The sequence below is a fragment of the Adiantum capillus-veneris genome, chromosome 18 (assembly GCF_014529385.1).
Source record: "Adiantum capillus-veneris isolate H3 chromosome 18, ASM1452938v2, whole genome shotgun sequence".
Lineage (NCBI taxonomy): Eukaryota > Viridiplantae > Streptophyta > Polypodiopsida > Polypodiales > Pteridaceae > Adiantum > Adiantum capillus-veneris.
Window position 1 is genome coordinate 146,985,938 of NC_140948.1, and position 26,754 is coordinate 147,012,691.

Here is a 26,754-nt window from a genome sequence, read left to right on the forward strand (position 1 = left end):
CACATGAAACGTGCCCCCTCTCTCTATGCATCACTTGTATTATTTTTCTCAGTCCATCTCCTCATGAACCTCTAGTGCTTCCTCACTTTCTAGCTTGTGGACGGAACATGCTTTCCCACCTATATCCCGTACATCTGGCAGTCGCCTTCCTTTGCACTGATGAGTCTTTGTATGCATGGCAATGTCCATATGTTTGAGGCTGTCCTCAAAGTACTCAGCGTCTAGGCAGAGTGCTCCATTACAGTTCCACATTGGCATCCGGAGGGTCGCATAGGTCAAGCGCTGTCATTTTGATTGTGACCGAAACTCTGCTATCATTACTCTCCCGTCTCTGTATACTGCATATTTCACTTTCTCTTGTGCTTCCAGTACTTTGGGCATGCAAACCTTCCTATGCGCCAACTGTGCAAGTGTAAGGTCCTCATCAAGGTATATCTTCTCTCCTTTGGTTTGGATAGGAAAACCCTTTTCCTATCCATGTCCCCAAATCTAAGCATCAGGATACGTTTGTTCTTATCATTAGTGTCTCCTACTCTCCATGCATCCAAAACGAGTGTCACATCTGCTCCCATCTTGCACTTAGAGCTACAGTAACTTCCTGTAGGGTGCCCCGTTTCAGCCCATCACAATGGAAACACCACACGGGGTGGACCACAGGATCTACACCTCCAAAGCTGGTCCGAATACAGAATTGCAAAAGTATCCTAAAGTGGGTCGCCCCCAAGAGGGTGCCCTCAGCACTACAAAAGTGGAAGGGTAGGACGAGAGGGATCGCCCTCAACATGCCATAGAGAGGAGGAGCTCTAGCTATGACCAAACGCAAACAAGACTGAGAAAGATGTAGAAAAATGCTAGAGAGAGATGTGAGCAAAAACGTTGCTGGCACAGCCCAAAATCATGTTAACTTGCACTAAGTTGAATTTCGCCTGACACTAAATTCACTAATTAGCATCTGCTTTTACATGATTATTTGCATATGTGATGCATCTCGATGTCAATGTTTGATGATTTAGGACACTAATCCTCAATGATTTCTATGTTTTATGCTGTAACTGAAGGTTAGTCAGGGTTTCAGAAATTGTGTATTGGCAATTACACAAGCAATACCCAAATGGTGACACCTACACACATTGGAAAAAGAGGAAGGAGATCCCAGCACATGCAGGTTGTGTCACTCTGCCGTAAAAACGGTGAAATCAACTGTATCATAGTTAATTGTATTCTTTGAGCGAGCAAAGAACAACACAATATAATGTTGCTTCGAAATTAGAGAAGACGGGAGCCAAGGATGCTTTTATTACTCAAAATGTGAGCCATTTAATCATCAAACAAGGAGAAACCCTCTGATTAACACAATATTTGTAGGTTTATGTAATGTTCTATGTCTGCTGGCATTGAACTAAGGTAGGTGTAATATAGATGTTTCTGATACCTGTCCTGCAGATTGTCATGAGGAACAGAGTTCATAAAGCAATTCAAACTGTGTTCTTAGATCCCAGCAATGAGATCAGTTTACATGAAGTCATTTAGAACAAATTGAAGATGAAATCTGACAGTTATGCATGTAGTGATACAAGACTAAAACATGAACACCAGCTGATGCTCAGGAAGTCTATCTACAGTAGTGAACTGATTAATTTGACAAAAACTTCATGTGTTACAACCAGTCAAAGCAATCAAAACCTTTAAAGATCTCCATATGTCACTGACAGCAAAAACACTTAAAAGATTAAAAGAATCAAAGTAGTGGAAACCTTCAAAAATCTCCAAATGTCACTGACTGCATGGGCAGCCAGCTTTGTACGAATCAGGAAACTAAATGTTGAATTATACAGCTTCAAGGATTCTGCAGTGATTATCAAGCTGACAGGCCACTCCAAACGATATCCAAGAGTGATGAAGTCAAATGCAGACAGTGCTGCAAGATAGAAACAGTTCCTGAGAAAGACCTCAGCAAGCAAATACATTTGCTTGAAAACACACACATACATTTCATATTTGTACGAAGAACCAAGATGAAGTCGATTACTGGTTTACAGTAAGGAGATGTTTGAAGTCACAAAAATGCAGCTTTACAAAAATATTAAGTGAATGCGGCGCTTCCTTGTCATGTTCAAATGTACACCTAATTTGGGTGAAGATTTAGCGACTCGACATAGGAGGTGAAGTACGAATTTTTGCACATGAAAAACACTTCCATTACCTGAAGAAATGACCCTTGTTACCCTGAGCTACTATTAAATATCCCCATTCTCATGTACACGGGACGTCTATGTTTCGTGTTAGAAACTTTTGTGAGCCTCCCCACACGCTTCAAACATATCAGATGTGGCAGTGCAGCAGAGGGCTCAGCAGGCTACAATATGCGCGCCACCCACCTGCTGTCTCTGAAACTGCTCGCGCTGCTGCTGCTGCACGCGCTGCTGCTGCCTGCATTGCGCGCGCCCCCCCCCCCCCCCCCCCCCCCCCCCCCCCCTCCCCCCCCACAGCCAGAAAATCAGAGTGGGGGGGGGGAAAAACAGGGAAAAAGAAAAATTTTCAGTTGGAGATTTTTTGAAAGAAAGTGCAACAACCTGCAAGTTTACAAAAGGCAAAACAACTTTGACAAAAACTCTGCAGAAAATCAGAAAAGCAAACATCAAGAATGTATGATTGATTTGGGGAAACCCTATGTATACATTATGCGGGACAGGGATGTATGTGTGATGTCCACATAGTGGGTTGACTTGGCAGAAGTGCAGATTGTATTTTTGATGGAGGTCATGACTGCTTAGCCGGTGTGTAAGCCCCATCCGAAGGCAACCTTTGTGCTTACAAACAAACGGATTACACAAATGGAGATGGAGATGAAAGACTGGAAAGCAGATATGGAGGGATGGTGGAAAGAGAAGGCCAACCTTCTTCAAATGTTTCTCAACGAAGGCGCGCAGTGGAAGAAAGAGAAAGAGGACCTGCACGCAGAGCTACAAGCACTTAAGGCGGAATCCAAAGCACTTAAAGAAGAGGTCTCAGCTCTCAAGCGAGAACTTGCGGATAGAGCGAGCAGTGGACTAGAGGAGGGGCAATTCCAGCCTTCGGTAGTAGAGGAAATCAAGGTCATCAAAGAGCAGGTACGGATGATCAAAGAGGAGGAGAAACAAAAGATGGTAAAGACGTCTTCGTGGATGGACCTGCACGTAGAGCTACAAGCACTTAAGGCGGAATCCAAAGCACTTAAAGAAGACTCAAGAGGTCTCAGCTCTCAAGCGAGAACTTGCGGATAGAGCGAGCAGTGGACTAGAGGAGGGGGAATTCCAGCCTTCGGTAGTAGAGGAAATCAAGGTCATCAAAGAGCAGGTACGGATGATCAAAGAGGAGGAGAAACAAAAGATGGTAAAGACGTCTTCATGGATGGATGTGATCACGAAGACACAAAAGAAGGCGGATGAGGCCGAGAAGTGGATAGAAGTCGCAAAGAAAGGAAAAGGGAAAGAAACCACATATGTCCCCACTCCTACAATCATCAACATGACTCTAGAAGAAGAACAGCGAAGGAAAACTAGAGTTTTGCATATAAGAGTAACCGGTCTAAAAGACCAAGATGATGTGGAAGGGGAAGTTGAAGAACTTCTCCGCATGATGGGTAGTGAGGCTACTCATACAAAGGCATGGAGGCTGCGGAAGAAGACACAAGGCAATGGGGAGACTTCAAAAGGGAGAGCTTTCATTATCCGTTTCCCATCCATGGAGGCAAAGAAGGACTTCTTGAAGAAGCGCCCTACACTAAAGAAAACGGGCATATTCCTTGGAGATGACCTCACTCTCACACAGCTTGCGCATATGAGAGAGGTAGTGCCAGAGATTCAAGCAGCAAGGGAGAAGGGAAAGACGGCCTTCTACAGAGATGGCCGGGTGGTGATTGTAGAGCGGCGCTCCACATGACGGTGCGAGACCTACGGGACCAGACTCAAAGTTGCCAATTGGAATTGTAATGGATCTATGCGCCTTGATATGGGTGCTTTTGAGGATAGTTTTACGGGAAGAGACATCGTCTTCTACTCTGAGACACATCAGGCCCCTGGGCAGTCTATGCCTCACATGAGTGGATATAGATGGGAGATTGCCTATAGACAGGAGACACGATCAAAGCACAGAGAGCAGGGATCAGGAGGAGTGGCAGTGTTATTCAGGGAGGAGTTGCAGCCATTGATACATATAGCCCGCAGAGATGAGCAAGCTAGGTACATGTGGGTGAGACTGAGAGCAGAGACAGACAGATATCTTTACATTGCTATTTGCTACTTTCCCCCGAGCACGTCAGTGTATGCACCACCCAGAGGACAATCCCCTTTCTCTATTTTGGATGATGACATATGGGAGTTCTCTAGAGATGGTGACATCATCATTCTAGGGGATTTCAATGCTAGGACTGCCCATCATCAGACAGTATTTTATGATACTTCAGAGGAGATGCTGAGAGAGCTGGATGCTGCAGAGACAGGCCTATCCAGACTATCACAAGATGGAGAACACACTGAGTATGGACAACACTTGATAGACATGGGGACTGCACATGGATTGGCCATCTTGAATGGCCTACAGAGATGTCCCGCTTCAGGGGGTTTTACATGCTTTCCACACAGACATGGAGCTAGCACAGTGGATTATGTCATGGCAAAGCCGAGCCTCATCTCTAGTATCCAGGATCTCACGGTTGGACCCAAACCTGTTGGTGTGGCAGTGGATCATGCTCTTGTGTCAATGACCATCTCTTTTCAGTTTAGTGTAGCACACAGGCTACAGACAGCAGCCCCTACTCGCTACACCTTCACGCGGGAGACAAACTCTGTATACATAGATGGGATCTACAGACGCCTATGCACAGAGGAGCCAAGGCGACCTCTGGAGGAGCTTACTACTATATTGACACAAACACTACATGATGCAGCAGCAGAGGCATACCCACATACCCAGCCTGAGCAGAGACGCCATTCGGGGAGCATGCCCCAGAACAGTTGGTATGATGAGGAATGCCGCGACACTTGAGCTAGACTTCAGAGGGAGGTGCTTTTGGGGGACATCACTCACAGACAGTCACAGATTGACTTCCGACACCTAGTGCGGCGGAAGAAGAGGGCATTTTTGGCTCGGCTAGAGCAGGATCTATCTCAGCTATTCTCGAGTCAGGACTCACGTGAGGCATGGCGGCTCTTTCAAGAGCACTCTCTCCCCCCCCCCCCCCCCCCCCCCCCCCCGCCATCACTTCTACAAGGGACTCGGGCCAGTATGCATCATATATGTACACAGTTCCTGAGCAACCCCCCCTTCCCGACCCTCCCGATCCATGCCCACACACATGTGCATTTTTTAACGCGGAGATGGTGAGGAAGGCCATTGACAGGATGAGGACTTGGAGAGCATACGATCATGATGGTTTAGTGGCTGAGCATTTCACGCATGCCAGAGATCTACTAGCAGAGCTTCTAGCAGTTATGTTTAACCGTGCCATGTGTGAGGGCTTGCCTAATACTTGGAGCCTATATACTATTGTACCTATCTTCAAGTCGGGAGACCCTATGGAGCCTGGGAATTATCGCACTATCATGATTGGACACACATTGGCACGGTTGTACGCATCTATTCTTGAGCAGCAGCTGAGTAGATGGGCAGAGAGGGAGGGGATACGCGCAGCCGGGCAGGGAGGGTTCAGGAGGGGTTTTTCTACTCTTGACCATATCTTGACACTCAGAGCCATCATTGAGGAGGGTAGATCGCGTGGGAGACGGATCTATTGTAGCTTTGTGGATTTCCGCAAAGCATTTGACACAGTGCCTAGAGCTAGATTGATGCACAGATTACAGCAGATGGGAGTACCCACAAAGCTCATTTGGGGGGTCATGGCATTATACAGGTCAGTAGTGGGGCAGGTACGCACCTCAGAGGGTCTATCTACACCGATTCACTCCACTATCGAGGTGAAGCAAGGCTGCCCACTCTCTCCTACTCTGTTTGGTATGTATGTGGATGAGGTTTCTGACAACATTGAGAGAGATGGTGATAGAGGTGCACAGCTGGCAGGGACATGGATTCCATTATTGTTATATGCTGATGATATTCTGTTGATCTCCGACTCTCCGGAGGGGATGCAACGTCACTTGGATGCTTTGAATAGGTTTGCCCAGGAAAGTGGTTTGTCCGTCAACCTTGGTAAAACCAAGTCATGGTATTTAATACCACCCCACAGTGGATCAGGAGGTCAGCCCCAGCATTCACATACGGCCAGGAGACTGTGCAGTATATAGATGTGTACACTTACCTCGGAGTGGTTTTTAGTGGGCCAGCATTCTCATTGAGGAGGGGAGCAGAGACTAGACTGACCAGAGCCCATGCAGCATTGGGTAGATTGGAAAGGATGTGTTCACAGGTTCAGTTTCAGGAGCCTCGGACGAAGCTCTGGCTCTTTGACACTCTGGTGGCTTCTGCATTGCTTTATGAAGCTGAGATTTGGGGACCTTCATTGGATCATCACGGGAGGACAGGCCGCAGTGATGGATTGGGGGACATGGAGAAGCCTCTGGTCTCTATGATCTCGCGGCTCATTAGAGCCAAGGCCTCAGTACCACATGCTATTGTTCGAGCAGCGCTAGCAACCCCCCCACTAGTGGTTGAGGCGCTCACCAGATCTGTCTCTTCATACACCGCATGTGGGAACTTCCCAGAGACAGATATTCCCGCCTTGCACTTGAGTCCTCTCGACAGTTATCCATGCAGGGAGATACAGCATGCTGGTATGGGGAGATGACATCATGGTTTCAGGCGCATGGGTTCAGCATAGACAGATTGCCTCCCTTCCAGTACTCACTGGATGCACCCTCTCTGTCTCTTACACAGTCCGAGATCACCAAGCTCATCCGCCAGGACTTGACTCAGCTAGACACCAGGAGGACATGGATACAGCCAGCACAGGAGCTGGGCACGAAGATGGCTTTCTACAGAGAGCATCTCCTCCAGCTTACGGTTGATGGTTTTGTGACGAGGCCCAGATACATGGACACCCAGTTGTCTCATGGGATACGATGTGCTATCGGCCAGATACGCACATCTTCACACCAGCTACGGATCGAGACTGGGAGATACAACGGAGTACCAGCAGAGGCCAGGACATGCCCCCTGTGTGACATCGAGCCTTAGACAGAGTTGCACTACACATGCTACTGCCCCGTCCACTACGAGATACGAGGCCGCTTCCATTGCTTGTTCAGAGAGGGCTTTGGACCATTCTCCAGAGTCATGCAGTACGAGGATCAGAGATGCTTGGGTTTGTTTTTGCTCGAGCTATGCACACACAGAGAGAGCCTGATGAGAGGAGAGGCTAGCCAGTCTCAGAGACAGATCACAGATTTCTTTAGAGCTGCCACTGGACACCCGGAGGAGTTACTACCACAGCAGAGCTCGTCGTCTCACACTAGAGGCACACTGATCGACCGAGCGACTGAGCTGGGGAGATCCAGACGCCCACGACTGCGGAGGACTACACAGCATCGGCGGAGGCTGCATCAGAGGATTCGGATCACTTTGGCTCGACATGCAGGACGCCCGGTCAGACCACTGACCATGGAGGAGATTGATGAGATCCGCCAGCAACCGATGCTAGATCTCTTGTGATCTAGCTATCCCAGCTAGCTGCCTAGTTCACACCTAGTAATTTAGGATTCCATAGTATTTTATTGTGACATTTGTCATTTCATTTTTGTCATCTTGTTACTTTGATTTTGTATCAGATCCACCACATTGTAACTTTCTGGTCTCATAGGTCACTTTGGCCCTTTGAAGACGTTAATATAACATTTCATTTCATTTCTCAGAGGCATGTATGCCAAGATGGAGGGCCTCCGCACATCTAGACGTGCAAGTTTCAGGTGTAGCGTCTCCACAGTGGACCACATTTCCAATAGAATCTGTTTGATAGAGCAGAGTGGGGATAGAGGTAGAAGACTACATTGCTACTTTTTGGAGTTCCGGAAAGTCATTGGACAAATTCCCTCGCAAGTTTGTGTCAAAGGCTTATGTCACTGGCAGCACCATCAGAGATGCTACGGGGGATCATGCTTTGTATGGGCTGGCCGCTGGAACAGACACTAGTAAGGTGATCTATCCAAACAGCAACAGTACAGAGAAGATAAGATATGTCATAAACTGCATGGTGGTTTGAAATATAGTGATCTAATCCATTGGGCTTGATGCATTGTTCCATGATGACAATTAAGCTGGTCTTGCTGCCATCAGGCTTTGGTGAGAAAATGCAATGAGAAGTGCCAATATATGAACCTAGGAAACAAGAGGAGATCTTTGTGAGGCATTGCCATTCAAAGACACTTGAGAAACTGGTGGGGATTATTATCAAGTTTGAGCATGCCATTAAAACTTATTTCCATTCACAGACTAATTCAGACTTGAGTAAACCTCTCCACTAAAAACGCATCTCCATAAAACATCCTCACAACTTCTAAAAACATGGTTGCCACCACAAGAGATCAAGATAGACTCACATGTTTTGCTTATGTAGACGTGACCAAGGTTATCTGTATCTGACTGGAAAGCTTCTCCCCCTCCCTCAACACCCACATGCAATCGTTCTGCATAGTCATCCTCTTGACAAGAAGAATTCTGAACCGATGCCTCCAGTAACATCTGGACTTCTAGCTGTCTTTGCAAAGGTCCTGTAGGATACCATGCCTAAGACAAACAAGCAGGTGTTAAAGCCTCAGCTCCTCTTTCTGAAAGCAAAACAATGTTCATGCTAGCATGTAACTGCAATAAGTTGGAAAGATTTGGGTCTAATCTGCTCACATTACGGAATAACACAGAAGTGAAAATTTCTGCCCAATCTCCTCTTTCCATGAAAAAGTACCGCCTCAAAGCAGCAAGATGGTCCTGCAGACCAAAGACCTCATGGAGCAATCGGACACTGAAATGGCTTATGCATTGATACCTGTTGCAGCTTAAGGTAAACAATCACAAGAGGCAAGCTGCACAACGAAACAATACAAAATAGGATTTTAAAATGAATATCACAAAGCCATCATTTGATTACAATACAAGCGCCAATTAAGTGATTTGGACGGACAATGGAAGGTGAGAAGAGACGTCAAGATGGATGCTCAACCAAGAGTGCCCCCGGTCAAGGAGGCAATGCTGACAACATGAACTTGAAGCAAATAAGCTAGGAACCACCACCAGGAAGCACCATTTCCACTAGTAGTTCTCTTCGGATTGAAAAGGATACCTCTTAAGATTCTAAGCACAACATTAAAAAGCACAAAAAGAACACATAAAACATATAATTTGCAAGCTTCACCTGAATGAAATTACTTTTTGCAGATACCAGGCCGCTGATTATGTAAGAGTAGCAGAGCAGAATACTATGTAAAGCGAAAGAGTCCAAAACATTAACAGCCAAGACAGGGTAGCACACTCACCCCTTTGTTCAAACAAAATATTGCACTCACCTCTGCTATACACTGAAAACATGCTATGATGAGTCGACCTAGGCTATCAATGTGTAAAGTCAAGATGAAGCTCCAAGGAATTTCGAAATGATAGGCATATACAAAGACCATTCAAAAAGCTCATGGCACGGGTAGCAGATGACTACATAAACCTTAACAACACATTGAGGACTTGAGGTGAAGACTCCAGGGAGATACCTCTACAGGTAAACAAAAGAGTTGGATTGAAGAGACTACTTGAGCTCGCTGCTGCTCGCGCTCTTTTCTCGCCGTCGCTACCCCCCCCCCCCCGCCCGTCAGCTCGCGCTGCCCTAGCCCCTTTGTCCTCGCTGCCCCCTGCCCTCGCGCTCCCGCTACCCCAGCCCATTCGCCCTCGCTGTCCCATTCGCCGCAGCCAGTCCCCTGCGCCACGGCCCGCCCTATTGGCAGCTACTGCCAGCCGCCCAGCCTTCGCTCCACACCTTCCCCCTTCCTCCCCAAACCCCCCCGCCTCACTCCATTTCTGTCATGCCCCTCCTTTTGCTTGTGGGCTAATTTTTCAGCCTATTGGTAATCGCCGTGTTGCCTTCGCCCCTTTCTCTACAATAGCAGACACAAAATGGCAGTCTCTGCTCCACCTCAGAGGGACTCCACAGAAGACCCCTCGCCCGACACCGCCGAGCCGACCCTTCGACTTGCTCTCTCGCCAGAAGAGCAAGCGAGATTGATTACCGAGGTGAAACGCTTGCAAGCAACCTCAGTCATCTGCAAGATCATTGGTACTCGACCCAATCGAGGTGAGGTTCGGGATTTGCTTCAGGCCTGTCTCCTCTCTGATGTGGGCAAGATCACCAACGTCCAGATCCTCGGAGAGGGCACTACCAGATAGAGTTCGAGCCTCCAGAGATGACGGCCAAGGTGATATCGATGAGCCCGCTCGGTATCCGAGAAGCTTGAGCTTACTTCAGACGATGGCATCATGGTTTTGACCCTTCTACAGATGTGCTTAAGGATGATACTGCTGCCTCGTGGGAGTGGGGGTTGGATCAAATAGAGTGTGGAGTATTCGGGTCTCCCGAACCACTGTTTCATTTGTAGACAGATGGGCCATCTAGCAAAGGCCTATACTCGCAAGAGATCTCGACCCATAGCCCATGAGCAGCCTTCCAAGGTTGAGCATGCCCAGCAGCCAGATACTCAAGACACGCAGGCTAGTACCTCGACATAGGCCAGCAATCAGACAGCTGACGGTTGGCAGCAGGCGCCTGGCCGCCATCGACATGGACGGGCTCGTCATACTGCTCCCCTTGGTGGCCGACCTCCTGTAGCTCAGCACCATTGGGTTCCGACAAGGAGCCGTTTTGACCCCCTTCAGCAGGACCCCTATGAGGAGGCTCCATCCACTTCTGCTCCGCCGCCTCCGCTGCCTCCCTCAGACGCCGCCGCTCCGCCTCCTCCACCTTCTCCCCCACCTCCCGCTCCTCCTCTCTCCCCAATGAGACTGTTTGGCAGCACTCAGGCTTTGTGAGATCCCCAAACAGCTTGTCTTTCTCTTGCTCTTATCGTAGAGTAGGAGTGAATCTATCTAGGATAGATCATTTCTACGCAAGTGACCACATTTGTGACATGGGGGGGGTCTATTTGCATGGACTACTTTTTCCGACCATGCGCCAGTGATTCTCACAGTGACAGACAGACATAGGAGGGGGGGTGTGATGCTACGCATCCCCGAGTAGATCTCGTTGGATCTAGAGCTTAGAGAGCGAGTGGAGGCACTTTGGTCGGAGAGTCTGGACTCGCAGGACACCCCTGCTAGTAGAGTGGCCTCTCGATTGGCGGAGCTTAGTCACTTCTTCCTTCAGGAGTCCGCACCTGTTTGGCATGAGGATATGCGTGCAGTTGCTACTGACTTCTACCGCGATTTGTTGTCAGTTGAGCCTCAGTCAGAGGGCAAGGATGCATGCAAGGAGCAGGTTTGGGCACATATGCCTTGCCTTGTTACCGAGGATATCCGACAGAGACTCGAGCTTCCTCTCCAGCTAGAGGAGTTCCATGAGGCCCTCTGAGCACTCCCCCGTGGTAGTTGTTCAAGGGAGGATGGTTTGACCCCCAGCTTTTTCTTGGAGTAACGGGACTTGCTTGGTTCAGATCTTTGCAGCGCATTTCAGTACGTTTTGCACACTGGCGAGATGCCTGACAACATGAGTGAGGATTTGATCTACCGGATTCCAAAGGAGGGAGGCTCCTTGGATGAGATTCGGCAGTGGCAACCCATCACCATCCTCAACTTATCCTACAAAGTTCTAGCAAAGGCTCTGAGTTTGAGGATCCAACCACTACTAGAGAGTATTATACATGGGACTCATGCAGGTTTTGTCATGGAGCGCAGTATCCTTGACAACATCTTCACTTTTTGGGAGGCATTTGTCCTTGTGCATCTCCAAGGAGAGGATTTGGTGATACTCCTTCTCGACTTTGAGAAGGCCTATGACAGAGTTGACTAGGACATCCTGGAGGACACTTTGCGCAGGATGGGTTTCACAGATGCTTGAATGTGTCAGCTCTCTACAGGCGTGCGCACGGTCCGGTGCTCTTGGCAGGGGGCCGAGGGACGCGCTTCTTACTCACGCATTCAATCAGGCAGGGTTGTCCTCTTGCCCCCTTCCTCTTCCTGTTCTATGCTGAGGCGATGAGCAGATTCTTGACTTCTCAGCAGGTTGGCTTGCATGGCCTTGAGCTCCCTATTGGGGCAGATGAGCTTCTTGATGTTGAGTTTGCCGACACTCAGCCTTGTACTTGGGGGGCCAAGAGGCCAGTTTGCACAGGCGTCAGCAGGCTCTTGAGGTGTTCTGCTGGGCGTCAGGTGCGCTGATCAACTGAAGAAAGACAGTCGCTTTCTGGGTTGGCAGTGCTCCGACACCTGAGTGGTCGCCAGGTGAGTGTTTCAGATGGATTCCCCCAAGGACTCCAGTTCACTACTTGGGCTGTCAGGTTGGCCTGGACTTGTCTCCTGAGCAGCAGACTGTTCCTCTCCTCTTGTCCATCAAGAGGAAGTTAAAACATTGGAGTTCGGTATGGCTCTCTTTGGCAGGCAGAGTTGTAGTGGCCAACCAAGTGTTGTTGGCTACTATGCGGTACATTACATCTTGCTGGATCTTCTTTGGTCACAACGTGACACTCAGTCAGCCCGGGCCAAAGTAGCATGGCAGGTCATCACTCTACCATGTTCTCAGGGGGGGTTTGGGGATCATAGACCCAACACCGCAGAGCAAAGCCCTTCTTGGGAAGTTTGTTGTCAGAGGACTGCTTCCAGGCGAGGAGCCCTGGAAGGAGTTGTTGCTTCAGCGGCTGAGAGCTCGAGTGCCTCATGCAGGAGGCCCTTGGAGTCTCTCCACCAAGTGAATCTTTACAGAGATGCACAGAGTTGGTCTGAGAAGGAGACTGGAGGATCGATTTGCTGCGAGCCTGCTTCGCTCTTGGGAGCAGCTGCGGAGTGGCCTGGAGCAGCACCAGCCCACGTGCACGGAGGTCTTGCGACAACCGCTTGTTTGGAACCCCATGGTTAGCACTCAGAGAGGCCACTTGGTTGGTAGTAGGCCTCATGTTTCTTGGGGTCCCATGGCCATGGGTCCAACACGCACTCTAGGTGACTAGCTTCAGTTTTCAGGTTTGCCAGAGGAGGTACATAGCATCCAGCTACAAGGCATGAGAGGGGTGCAGAGCATGTGCCAGGACATCACAGAGGCCATACCAGCTAAGTGGCTCACTCCTCTAGAGACAGCATCTCCCAGATGGATGGGGGCCTTCACACCACTGGAGGTCCTCGTTGCAGTTCGCGCTTGCTTAGAGTTTGTACCCTCCATGTTCTTCAAGATCTAAGGGGAGGGTCGACTACACAGAGTCTCAGTAGAAGCTCCATAGGTTGCAGAGTGTTGTTTTCAGAGGATACAAATAGTGGGCATCTGTGGGAGGACTTGTGTCATAGATCCTGACCCAGCAGGTCTTGACACGGGCCACTGGAGGCTTTGGACTTGGGAGAGCTGCCCTCTAGCATGAGTGCAGTGGGACCCTAGAGAGTGGTTTTGGAGAGACCCCTTCTCTTCAGCCGACCACCCTCGGATCCCTTTCGACAAGGGCGTCACATACTGGCAGCACGGAGAGAGGCTCGTCTTGCTGCAGCACTTCATTGGCAGGAGAACGGTCTTATAGCTGAGTTCTTGTCAGGCTTTTGGGCACGGTTGTGGGACTCCAGACAGCTGAGGCACCACTTTGTTCCAATGGCTAGTTGCACACAGAGCTACAGTAGTTGGGAGTTGGCTGGTGTACAGTGGCTTTTCGGCAGCTTGTGGAGCTTGTGGTCACCCTTTGGAGAGTCAGCGACACTGTCTGTGGGACTGCCCCATGGCACAGCAGGTTTGGCTTCAGGTTCTTCGGCTGATGCCGGCTCTTTCCACAGCCCAGCAGTACACTTGTGGTGTTGCAGCTTGGTCCACACTTACGGGCCCTGCACTCCAGTTTGAGTTGGCTTCCACCAGTAGGATGATAGTGATCCATGGGGGTCGACCTACACTTCAGCTTGCCACAGAGATTGCCCCCCAGGAGTGGTGTAGTGAGAGAAATGAAATGAAATGATATATTAACGTCTACAAGAGGCCAAAATGACCTATGAGACCAACTGATTACAATGATGAGTCTAGTACCAAGTCTGGGTACAAACAAACAAAGAACTGATAGGAGTTCTACCGACTCCTATGGGTGGCTGGTAGGCTGAGCAATGGTATCATGCCATAAAGGTACAAAGTGGGGATCAGTGTCACCATGATACAATATAGCAGTAGCATGAAGCCTATCCCGATCGACATTCTGGGTGTCGTGCTAGAATCCTGTGGATCCTCTGCCGCAATCTCCGCCGGTGCTGCATGGCTCCCCTCCTCAGTCGCGGTCGTCTCGATCTCCCTAACTCTATAGCTCGATCAATGAGAGTACCGCTGATGTGTGTATGGGTGGGAACTGAGCTCTCTGGTGGTGGTGTCCCCTCTGACTCTGTGGTACTCAGACTGAAGAAATCTGAGATGCGTCTCTGGGACTGTCTCTGTCTTTGCCCATTCAATAGAGCGTCTCTATGTCTCTGAATCTCAAGTAGGAATAATCCGAGACATCTTTGATCCTGGTATCTCATGACTCTGTCTAACGAGTCAAAACCATCTCTGAATAGACAATGAAAGCGTCCCCGTATCTCATAGTAGACTGTGCATCGACATATGTAGTGAAACTCTGTCTCTGGCTCTGCATGGCATAACTGACATATCCTACTGTCTGCTGGTATGCCTCTGAATCTACCTGTCTCAATCCCAAGCTGGTGTGAAGATGTGCGAATCTCGCCAATAGCACATCGTAACCTATGAGATAGATGTGTGTCCATGTAACTGGGCCGTGTGACAAATCCGTCTGTCGTGAGTTGAAGAAGATGTTCTCTATAGAAAACCCTCTTCGTACCCAACTCCCGTGATGGTTCTATCCATGTCCTCTTGCTATCAAGCTGGATAAGATCCTGCCGAATGAGTCTAGTAGTCTCCATCCGTGTAAGAGCCAAGGATGGTGCATCAAGAGAATACTGGAAAGGGGGCAGCCTGTCCATGCTGAAACCATGCCTCTGAAACCATGTGCTCATCTGTGCATACCAACATGATGTATCTCCCTGTAATGCCAGCTGTCTGGATGACTCGAGAGCAAGCCTGGCATACCTGTCCCTGGTGGTGTCCCATAAGCTGTGTACAAATGATACTGACCTGGTGAGTGCCTCAACCTCCATAGGTGGGGCAGCCAGCTCCACTCGTATGATGTCATGTGGGACTGAGGCCTTGGCTCTAATCAGCCTAGAAATCATAGATATCAGGGGTCTCTCCATATTAGTCCATCCAGCACTGTCAATAGACGGTCCCCAAACCTGAACCGCGTAGTGCATAACTGAAGCGACCAAAGTATCGAAAAGCCAGAGCTTTGTTCGAGGTTCCTGGAACTGAACTTGCGAACAAATCCTCTCTAAACCACCTAGGGCTGCATAGGCACGAGTCAATCTAGTGTCTGCTGCCACTTTCAGTGTGAACCTCGGTCCACTAAAGACCACCCCAAGATATGTGTATGCATCAGTGTACTCCATACTGTCCTGTCCATATGTGAAAGTAGGTGCTGATCTCATTTGCGGCCTAACACACTGTTGTTCATTTGGCGGGCCCGCTGCTTTCGCATCTTGGAGGCTCGCCCTGTCCCCCCTGGAAGAGACTGTTCGTGATTTTGGTTGGAGCTGATTCACACTCTCACGGGCCAGTTCAAGAGACTCCACCGTATGCGGGAGCGCAGAGAGGCTTTCCTACGACTTTGGTGCCCAGGGCCTTTTTTCACCATGGTCCAAGGCTTTTTCATTGGGAGAGTCTCCCCTTGTTGTTGTTGTAGCCCTCTCTAGCAGAGGTGGTTGTAGCCCTATGGGCAGTTTTATTAACTAATGGAAGGATCTCTTTCTCGGGAAAAAAACAAGATAAACAAAAGAGTTTCCTTCAGATGAAGCTATTCCATGAGATCACTAAGCGAGAGGCAAGTCACATATCAACAAGAAGAGCACAGCATGCTTGGAGATGATAGAATCACTTCTTTATAAATCAATGCTTCACCTGCTACTTATAAAAGGGCAGGAAATGCTTTTGCACCTACTTCTATCAGAACAAAATTCTACAGTATTGATAAAATTCATCCAAATAGGGGAAATAAAAGCTATCGTGAAGATAGAAACAATGCATTTCTCCCAGTACAGCTGCCTTTATCTAATGAAAAATGCCAGTCTCACTCGCCCAGTAGTGGAAGCTTTTGGTAGCACAAACCACAGAACAAGAGATAAAAATTCAAGAATTCCCAGGACTTCTCGCTCAACATCAGAACCCAGAATTTGAGGAACATCCTAAAGTTTGACCATCTGCAAAAGAGATACGTCACAAATAGATCATCTGAATACAGCAACAGAGTTAACACTCAGCTACCACAATATTTACCAAGCACTCCCAGCCACTCAAAACAGTAAACTGAAAGTATCTGATGATCATTTGATAAAGGATACTGTGAAAGCACTTCTTGAACTATACACTTCTCAATTATTACTTCCAGAGGAACTTCAGATGATTCTAGGGCTGTCTTTAGAATGGCAGCCGATCCCTTATCTTCATGGCCCCTGAGTCCAAGATACGACTGCCATGTTGCCCCACCACAGGGGACACCTTGCCTTCCTTGAGAGTTCTTCGAGAGAAGGTCCAGCCTCTTGTCCTCCTCGAGCTTTTCAAGGGGTGTTTCAGCTCGAAACTTTATTAAAGGCTCAACCTTGCTGCTTCTTAAAGAAGGATCGCTACACAAAGCAGGTGTTCCAAAGACATTTGGGAGACTCCTGCTACCTAAAAACCACTGAGCCTCTCTTTTTGGTTTCCCCGCTTCATTTTGAGCTTCACTGAGCGGCAAGCAAACACTTTTTCTGTCAAGGCTCAGTGTCTCAACTGCACTCGAAGCACTTGTAAACAAAATCGAAGGAAAAATGTTCATATAAGAGCTTCCATCACAAATGCAATCTTCAAAGTTCCAAAGCTTTTGAGAGACTGCATTAAAGTCGGCCGTGATCTTCTTGTAACCATCATTCTGAGGCAGGCTAAAATTCTTATAACTTTGAGCTAATTTATGGATATAAGAGCGTCCAAAAATTTCAGGACCAAGCTCGTCGAGGCAGATGTTTGAAAAGAAAAAGGATGGACTACCACTATATTGGCTTCTTGCCAATGTCAGCAACTGCAAAGAAGGGCCACCAACATGGCACTTTAAATCCACTTCTGACTGCAAATTTGCTTCTGGAAATTTGTATTGATGAGCTTTTACACGGTCCGAAATGGAAAGTTCACGATAATCACCCTCCATACGTTTATCACAAAGTGTGGCTGACTCAGCCTCGTGATCAGATACATAATGCATACTGTCACAAACATTGAAGATTTCTTCAGCTGGCAGAAACCCCAGGCTAGCTTCTTCCTCTGCTTGTCCATGCAAGATAACCACTTCAGTGGGTTCAATCCATCTTTTTCTTTGCTTGCTTCCCCTGTTGGACTTTGAAGAGAATGGTTGCTCTGCTGATTCAATACGTCCAGTGTGCTCTACTTCAATGATCTCTCTTGTTTTTTTGAAGTCTATATTGTCTAGCTCATGCTGTTGTGTCACCTTATTTCCTTCCCTAAGCCCGTAAGCTTGCTCAGGTAACACTGAATGTGATAAACACCCTGAAATTACATGAGGCGCTTGCAATTCTTCAAATTCCTGTGGGTTCCTGAAGGAATGTACTCCTCATATGAGATTCTCCTTATAAAAAATTCATAGATCTCTAACACATTTGTCAACCTTACTTACTCAGTTAGAATGGAGCTACTAAAATCCTTAACCAGGTTCTTGTCAATATATGGTTCTGAAGTTGATGCATCTGTGCCAGCTGTCACACTTCCAGCATCCACTTGCTTTCAAAAACACAACACAAACACATAATCAGACATGAACTGAGAGTGTGATCACGTCAAACCCACATTTATACCTTCATACAGTCAGAAAATTCTGAATTTACAAACTATGAGAAGGCTAAAACATTTGCACAAAACACACAATCAAGACAACAATTACCTCAAAAGGAAAAGATAACGAAGCAAGACTCATCTGGAACTGAAAACACACAATCAAGACACACAAAAGCAAGACTGAGCTGGAACTAATGCATTTGTTTATGAGTAAAGCTTTAAATAGAAACGACGACTACTTTAGAATTACATAAACGAAAACATGGGCAAATAAATGAGAGAAGCTTACTTAGAATAAACTTTGTACAAAAAGTTAAAACTCAATTTTAAAATCATTCACGTCAAGGACAGGACAATGCAGAGACTTAATTCTTAACCTCTAACTCGTATAGCAACATCTATATTGGATCAAAAAAAAAATCAACAGTTTTCAACAAAGTTGTAGATCAAATGAGATTCTACAAGGTTTAGAATAGGAATGAAGCAATACGCAACATACTGTTCTTGATTTAGCCCCATTGTACATATGCTGGTTTTTTCATTGGGAGAGTCTCCCACCATGGTTGTTGTAGCCCTCTCTTGAAGAGGTGATTGTAGCCCTATGGGCAGTTTCACTAACTAATAGAAGGATCTTTTTCTCGGAAAAAAAAAATACGCAACATACTGAACACAGAATTGAGAACTTGGGTAATATGAAACCTTAACTTCATTGCTTGTGACTTGTCCCAAGAAGAAGTAGAATTGGACAACTGCAACAACGTGCCTACTCAACATGCAACCTTAAGTTGTTATGGCCGAATGCTGGTGCTGAGTGGCTGGTCCTGCTGAGGGTACTCCTGCCCATCTGCTAGGTACTGAACTTCTTCAAGTGGTGACCCCTTTACATCTAATAAATGCAAGCTTGGACGAGGCTTATTAAAAACCCCACGATTTGGTAATTGCTGGCTAAAATGTCACTATTAGTAAGTTAAACTCACTTATAAGAGGTGCTTCACGTGCACGTAAACTACCTAGACCGGGTACTATAAACTTAAATTGGAACACTCCCCAATGCCTACACCTAGCAAACACTGGTGGCTCTCATGTGCAATCACAAGGTATTCAACTACTCTAAAGTGCCTGGGAATGCAAGTCCTGCGTACAAGCTCAAAAGGGTGCCAAAACACTTCCTAGGTTGTCCTTAACCCTAGAAGTAGCCGTTAACTTGTCCACATGCGCATAGGGTTAGATGTGCACGTGACATCCCCCCTTTTCAAGGTGAGGTATTGGTACCAAGCTCCATGGCTTCCGTGTAGTCTTCCAACAACTCCAGGGAATCTGCAAAGAAATCTTCGTCAGCCCGCTCTACTACATGGGTTCAGCAATACTTGAACTTCAAAAAGGATTGCAATGCTTGCTTCTTTGAGCCACACCGAAAGCGATGCAAGAAAAACTGCTCTGGCTTCATGTCTTCTACTTCGTCTACGATCCCAGGTTCATCCTCTTCAAGCATCTCCTTTGGGGAATCTCCTTAAAACAACATCAAGCAAAACACACGGAAAATGGTGTGTATTGACCATGAGTTAGGCAATCGCAAATTCATAGACACATCTTCCTAAAAAACTGTAGATGAAGTGTTGGAAATGTAACGGAGTGCCGTAATTTCCAAAGAATGTTTGATGGACAATCGTGCTAATGCTTGTGTTGTGATTGTGTCCTGCCAAGGAATGAGCATGCAAAACTTGTTGACATGACAAATAACGCTGAAACATTGTATATTCCTTGATTGCAAACTTTCTACCTTTTCCAAAGTAATCTTCATGTGCATCGTGCAATATGGCTTTCCTATGAGAAGATAATACACAAAGACGGTGATGAAAATACAAGAGACCGTCACAAATGAAATTCTCGAAAAATGCATACCGACTTTTCATGCTTTCAAGATATACTTCATGAATGAATATTGTGGACCTCGAGTCAACAGCCAAGATCTGTATTGCGTGACTAATCGTTTCTGCAACTGGGTTAGCTTTACTAGGAACATAATCAATCAAACCACCAAATTGCTAGACAGACTTGAACCATCTGGCTTGAAAGTCTCTCTAAAATGCATTAGGCATGGGCTAGAGCCACTTGAGGGGTTGATGATCAATACTAGCACTGAAATCTCTATGATACACAAAATTCTTTTCATGCTTTAGAGCATGAATGACAGAGAGAGGTTCCTTTTCATGCACTGACTGATTCTTTGTAGAACTGTGTGGCTCTATACTGAGAGATGCTACTGGGCTATGTGTTTTCTCCCCTTTCAAAACATGAGAGAGAGAGAGAGAGAGAGAGAGAGAGAGAGAGATTCATAACAAAGAAGGAATACTCTGCTCACAGCGAATGACCACGGGAGAGGCACCTTCGCTAGAGAGAGTGAGAATGTCTTCTTCCCAATCAACTTGGGACTTAAGCTCATGAAACCAATCAATGCCAAAAATCATATCACATCTAGAGAGAGGTGAAACAACAAATTGACGACGAAAGCCTATGTCTTGAACGAAGATTGTTACTTTGGGACACTTATGCGTGAGGACTACATGCCATGAGCAAATCCAGAAACCACAATGAATCTGTAGGTTCTAAGCGTGCCCTCTTCACCAGAGAATCACTAATCACATCATAAATACTGCCATAATCAAACAAGATTACAACGCGCTGACCATCACATGACCATAACACTTAATGAGAGACACATCTGGATGATAATTAGAAACTGGCACACATTACTTGGCTCATTTACGACACTAAGAGAAGATGTGGGTTCTCTGGGTGACGTGGGTTCTTTCTTAGGACAATATCTTTTCATGTGACCTTTAGTTTGATACTTAAAACGTCTTCCTTCTTTTCCATACTCGATTCATTCTTCAAGACTTAACCAACCTCCTACAATTCCTTAAGCAGATTTTTCATCAAGTCTCCTAAGTTTTTAGCGTTTCCTTTATTATCACTAATCTGAAGGTGGCTAGTTGGCACAATTACACAAGGTAGTTCTTTTATAACATGGCATTTATCAGGGCGCCTCCATATTTATGGGCCGTGGGGTATCTGGGAGTGAGTCGGGCAAGAGGAGGGTATCCCTATATAAGGACTCCTGCCCCCCAGTCCTTGGTCATTGTATCCTTTGCCGTGTTTGCAAATTGCCAGCGTTTTTGAGTGCACTCTCTCTCCTCTAGTGTTTTCTCACCAACATTTCCAAAATGTGCGCACCCTCTCTATAGCAGTTCCAATGTTCTTTTGTAGGAGCAGGTGCTCATTAGCGTCCCTAGCCCGTGCGGTGGGCTGCCCTTGATCGGAGGCCAATTCGGTGGAGTTTCATCCCGGTAGATCGGAGATCCAGTGGCTGCCCATGTTTGTGAGAAGTTTTTCTCACAATTGCAGACTTGATCGTTTTTCGATTCACCTTTGTTGCTACACCTTGGAAGCACAATCCCTAAAATATGGTGGCTAGCAAAAATGAAAATGACCAAGCCGAACACCATGTAGGCACTACCCAAAACCAATGCATAGTGGAGAAACCTCACAGGGCCAAGCATAGCCACAAACAAGCTCTCTCACTAGATCTAGGCAAAAAACTTCAAGAGATGACCCCTTAAATTCGGGGTGCACAACAAGTCAAGGGATCTGGGGGTCACAAAGCACGATGAAGGTGTTAAAGTTATGCATCTAAAGAGAATGCCTAATGTGATCCTATTTATTTATTTTGTCATTTTTAGGCTATTTTTTACTTATTTCACATGAGACTAGGTGTTCAAACTTCAAATGAGGGGTATATAAGAACCTCCAAGCATCGTAACATGAGACGGAGAATGAGGTCGGGATTAGAGTCGAGACGGCAAAAGTTAGTAAATGGGGTCGGTGCAAGGAATCGCAAAAATAAACAATTTTTTCCAATTTTTTCAAACTAGACGCATATCTCATATAGCTAACAACACTTTAAGCATAGAATTGAGCAAAATCAAACGAAAAACATGGTTGATATCTTTAAAAAATAGGTAGAGAGCTTTGATCGGCAAGGGAGACTCGGCTCGTAGAGGAAGGAACACAGATATAAAGTTTGAATTGGAGTATGGTGGATAAAGAGCTTTGAGAGGGAGCTTGAGCCTTGACTCTTGAAAGTTGAGAGAGTGGAGAGGGAGCTTGAGTCTTGGATTAAGGTTTTTATTGAGTAGATAAACTTTGAATTGGAGGATAGTGGATAGAAAGATTAGAGAGGGAGCTTCATCCTTAACTCTTGAAAGTTGAGGGAGCTTGAGTCTTGGCCCTTGAAGCAGTGAGGCAATAAGAGAGGGAGCATTAAGAGATTAGAGAGGAAGCAAGTGAGCGTTGAGCAACTTGCAAGGTAGCTATGAGTCATGACATAAAACATTATGAGCTTCAAGCTTGAGCTCGTGGCCTAGGCTTTAGCCTCTTGGAGGAGTCACAAACCCACTCAAGATCGGCATGACAATGCATTATGGCTGATGGCCCTAAAGGCTAAACCCTCCAAACAAAGAGGGTCATAGACTGTCAAAATTGAATTTTTAAAATCATTTTTCCATCCCCCATAACCATCCCCACAGCCGTCGCCACCATTCCCCAAGACACGTCCCATTGTGATGACTGGCCGAGCGGAGACGCCCATCTGTTCCCATGTCACAAAGTGATGACATGGCATGACCAACTGGAAAAGAAACAACGGCCGAGTGGACAAGAGAGACTGGACTGACCAACTTGAAGAACTTACGAAACATAGGGCGTTGGGCCTTAAACCCTAAAAACCCAAAGCTGAACCCTAAAGCTGATTTTCATAAAACGCACTGACATGCTGACGTGGCAGATTGTACAAGTGCTGACATGGCAGGCTGTACGGATTTTTGTAAATTGCGTTGAACACTAAGTTTTGGGAGCAGATGCTTTTGGGGTTTAGTGCTTTTGAACTAATTGCTTTTGGGGCTCTGCTTTTAAGCATCCCTTATACTGTTTATAAGGACCCCTGGGGCCTCACTCTACAAGCACCTCGGCATAGAGTCTGAGAGCATAGGACCCTCAGGAGTTATCCTTTGCAATGAGCAATAATAAAGAAATACCGAAAGGGGCGCCAATGTAAGGTGCAGCAGAAGTGAATGTTGACGTTGCTCAAGATGAGTGCTCCGAACTGTGCTCAAGGGTTCCTTTTACTTACGGAAGGGAGAGCCTTCCATTCCTTTAGTGAGAGATTGCAATGATCACAAACAAAGTGAATGCTATTGTAAATGAAGGTGTTGAGACTGTGTGGGAGAGAGAGAGAGAGAGAACAATACGACACAAGACGATTCTCAAAACCTCCTCCAAGGGCCCCCCTCTCTATGGCGAGAGAGGTCTATGCTATTGATTGCACAATCTGGTACAATGGTCTAGATGCAATGGACTTGCCGACGATGTCGACGACAATGATGACGACGACAAGGACGGGCGAGCTGAAATTGAAAACGCTAGGGCTGAAATCTGCAAATGCTGACTTTCTGCTGAATACTGACATTGTGTTGGCGAGGACGGCGATGGCGACGGCGATGCGCTGAAAACGCAGATGCTGAATCTGCGAGGCTAGGGGTTGGATCTGCTGTGTCTAAGTGCTGAAAACTGAAATCGCTAGATGCACTGCTGGGGATCCGATACTGCGGCGATATTGCAGCCTTGATCTGCAACCGCTTCCCCAGGGTACGACTAAAATGCAAAAACGCTGGCTGATCTGTCTGAAATCTAAAAACACTGGTTGATCTGTTGAAAACAAAAAACACCAGGCTGATCTACTGCTTGTTAGTCAATACGACGAGGAACTGCAACGAAAAGTTGCGGTCCGACGAAGCTAAGGGCTGAAAACGCTGATCTTCTTCTTCTTGAGAAAACGCTAGGGCTCCTGCTGAGGTGTTGCCTGACTGTTGGGTGCCTGCCTCCTTGTGTCCCTGCTTCTTCTGCTTCTACTGAGTGCCCAATGGGTTTCTTTTAAAGATCTTTAGCAATTTGCCCTACCTACTTTTCCAACAAACTTACAAAAAGAATTCCAAAAGTCATTTTAAAAAAAAGGGCCTATAACAGGTGGTTCACGCGGTAGAAAATGCTCATGCTGAAATGACTGTACTATGCAAGGGAGGGTATGCAAGTGTGACCGTCTGGGCATGCAAGTCCTGCTAGAGGCTCAAAAACTGTCAGGCTCAGTCCTACGCTAAGACTGACGCTAGACTATTGCAGAACCGTGTCCAAGTGGCGCAAGTGAATTGCGCAAATGACAGCCAATCTTTGCCGCCAATGCTTCTGGGTGCAGAACTTCGCCGTGTCGTGTCCTCTCTCTCTCTTTATTGACGGAGATCTTGCATGGGGCTGCAGCAGAGGCATACCCACACACTCAACTAGATCAGAGAAGACATTCTGGGAACATGCCTCAGAATAGTTGGTATGATGAGGAATGCAGAGAGATGAGTGTTCAGATTCAAAGCGAGCTTATACTTGGAGTCATTACATATAGACAGTCTCGGATTGCCCTTCGGCGCTTAGTGCGACAGAAGAAGCGGGCCTTTTTAGCCCAGATGGAATGTGATTTGTATCAGCTCTTTTTGAGTCGAGATTCAGGTGAGGACTGGCGTCTCTTCCATGAGCACTGACCTCCTCCAGTGATTACCTCTCCCGAGATTTGGGGTCAGTACGCAGCATCATTATATATAGTACCTGGGCAACCACCATTACCAGACCCTCTAGAACCATGTCCACCCACTAGTACCTGCTTTACCACTGAGATGGTGAAGAACGCCATTGACAGGATGAGGACTAGGAGAGCATATGATCATGATGGTTTGGTGGCAGAGCACTTGATACATGCTAGAGATTTACTGTCAGAGGTTCTTGCGCGGTTGTTTAACCGTGTCATGTGTGAGGAACTACCCGAGTCCTGGAGATTATCTACTATTGTACCTCTCTTCAAGGCAGGGGACCCCATTGTGCCAGGGAACTACCGTACTATTATGATAGGGCACACATTGGCACGGTTGTATGCATCCATTCTTGAACAACAACTGAGTAAATGGGCAGAAAATGAGGGCATACGAGCAGCAGGACAAGCTGGATTCAGGAGGGGTTTCTCCACTTTGGACCATATTCTTACACTCAGAGCCATTATTGAGGAGGGTCGGGCACATGGGAGACGGATGTATTGTTGCTTTGTGGACTTCCGCAAAGCATTTGACACAGTGCCGAGAGCCAGATTGATGCACAGGATACTGAAGTTGGGAGTACCCACAGAGATCATATGGGGGATCATGGCTTTATACGGCTCAGTGACTGGCCAGGTACGCACTCTTGAGGGGATTTCTGACATTGTTCATTCCACTATTGGAGTGAAGCAGGGGTGTCCTTTGTCCCCTACACTTTTTGGTATGTATGTAGATGAGGTCTCTGACTACATTGACAGAGAGGGTGACAGAGGCGCTCAGCTAGCAAGGACATGGATCCCTTTATTATTATATGCTGATGATATTGTGTTGATATCGGAGTCGCCAAAGGGCATGCAGAGACAGTTAGATGCATTGCACAACTTTGCAGAGGATAGTGGACTGTCTATGAACCTTGGTAAAACCAAGGTTATGGTGTTTAACACCACACCACAGTGGGTCAAGAGATCAGCAACTGCACTCGTATTTGGTCAGGACACTGTGGAGTACATAAATGAATATACATATCTGGGGGTGGTATTCACGGGACCGAGGTTTACTTTGAGGAGAGCAGCAGATACTGTTGGGGTATAGGCGTTTGTGCCTTGCCCGGCCGCCCAGAGTCTGGGAGCCCACTGACTTCTATACCTTATACATAGCATAAGTGTATAGGGGGCTGCTCACTCTTTGGAGTCTGCCCACCCATATCTGTGTGTCGTGTGTCTCCTTGTCTCTCTCATTCTCCGTCTGTGGTGTGCTCCCCGATCCCCTTCAATTGGTATCAGAGCTTGGTGTGGTCAAGCTTGGTCGAGGAGGCGGTTGCGGCTTCCTTGGTGAGAGGAGCTTTTGAGCTCGGTGGAGCTCGTTAGAGAAGTGCTCGGCGGAGGAGAGCTTGACATTCAAGTGCTTGGATGCTGTTGTGGCAGAGCTCTTGCGTTGGAGCTTGCATTGAGAGGACATTACATCACGCAGAGTGGAGCAGGAGCAGGTTCAAGACTGTGTGCAGCTCGTTTTTGCCATTTTGGGGCTCTAAAACGCCGTTTTTTGCGTAACTCCGTCGTACAAAGTCAGATCTACATAATCCAAGAGTCTAGGTCAGGGTTTTGGCACGCTCCGGACGCGATGGTGATGTCTATTTGCTGAAATTATGCTTTGAATTACAGCAGGTACAGCAGCAGATTTATTTGTGCACTTTCGGGTCCCAAAAACACTGTTTTTGGTATATCTCACACACACGGAGTATTTTCTGCAGCAACCAGCAAATTCATAGGTACACACAGGTTTTTGGATATGCATTTGTCCAGAGAGCCACTCATGCGAGAGTGAGCTATGTTGCCATGGTCTTGGCGGTTTATGTATTCCATATATGGATTAGTGTATTTGTTTGTGGCTGAGATTATTTGAGATTTGGCTCAATTTATAGAAGAAATCTGTTGGATTTTATCCACGTTCTCGCCATAGCTTCTACGTATCCGTAGGTTGCTCTTTGACATTTTAGTGATTGAGTTTACT

At 46.9% G+C, this 26,754-nt stretch overlaps 1 protein-coding gene across 5 annotated transcripts in view; it reads right to left on the reverse strand.

The window, feature by feature from the left end:
• Nucleotides 1-26,754, reverse strand: part of LOC147436597 (Spc97 / Spc98 family of spindle pole body (SBP) component) — a 147,627-nt gene that overhangs the window by 66,039 nt on the left and 54,834 nt on the right. For all 5 annotated transcript variants that reach the window (XR_015185201.1, XR_015185202.1, XM_086489459.1 and 2 more), the window contains exons 5-9: nt 17,898-18,001; nt 16,576-17,817; nt 8,830-8,971; nt 8,529-8,715; nt 1,755-1,918 (exon numbers count right to left, since the gene is read on the reverse strand). Coding sequence is in view for 3 of the 5 variants with exons in the window: in XM_086489459.1 (XP_086345585.1) it covers nt 1,755-1,918; nt 8,529-8,715; nt 8,830-8,971; nt 16,576-17,817; nt 17,898-18,001 (1,839 nt within the window). In the remaining 2 variants the exon portion in view is untranslated. The remainder of the gene's footprint in view (nt 1-1,754; nt 1,919-8,528; nt 8,716-8,829; nt 8,972-16,575; nt 17,818-17,897; nt 18,002-26,754) is intronic.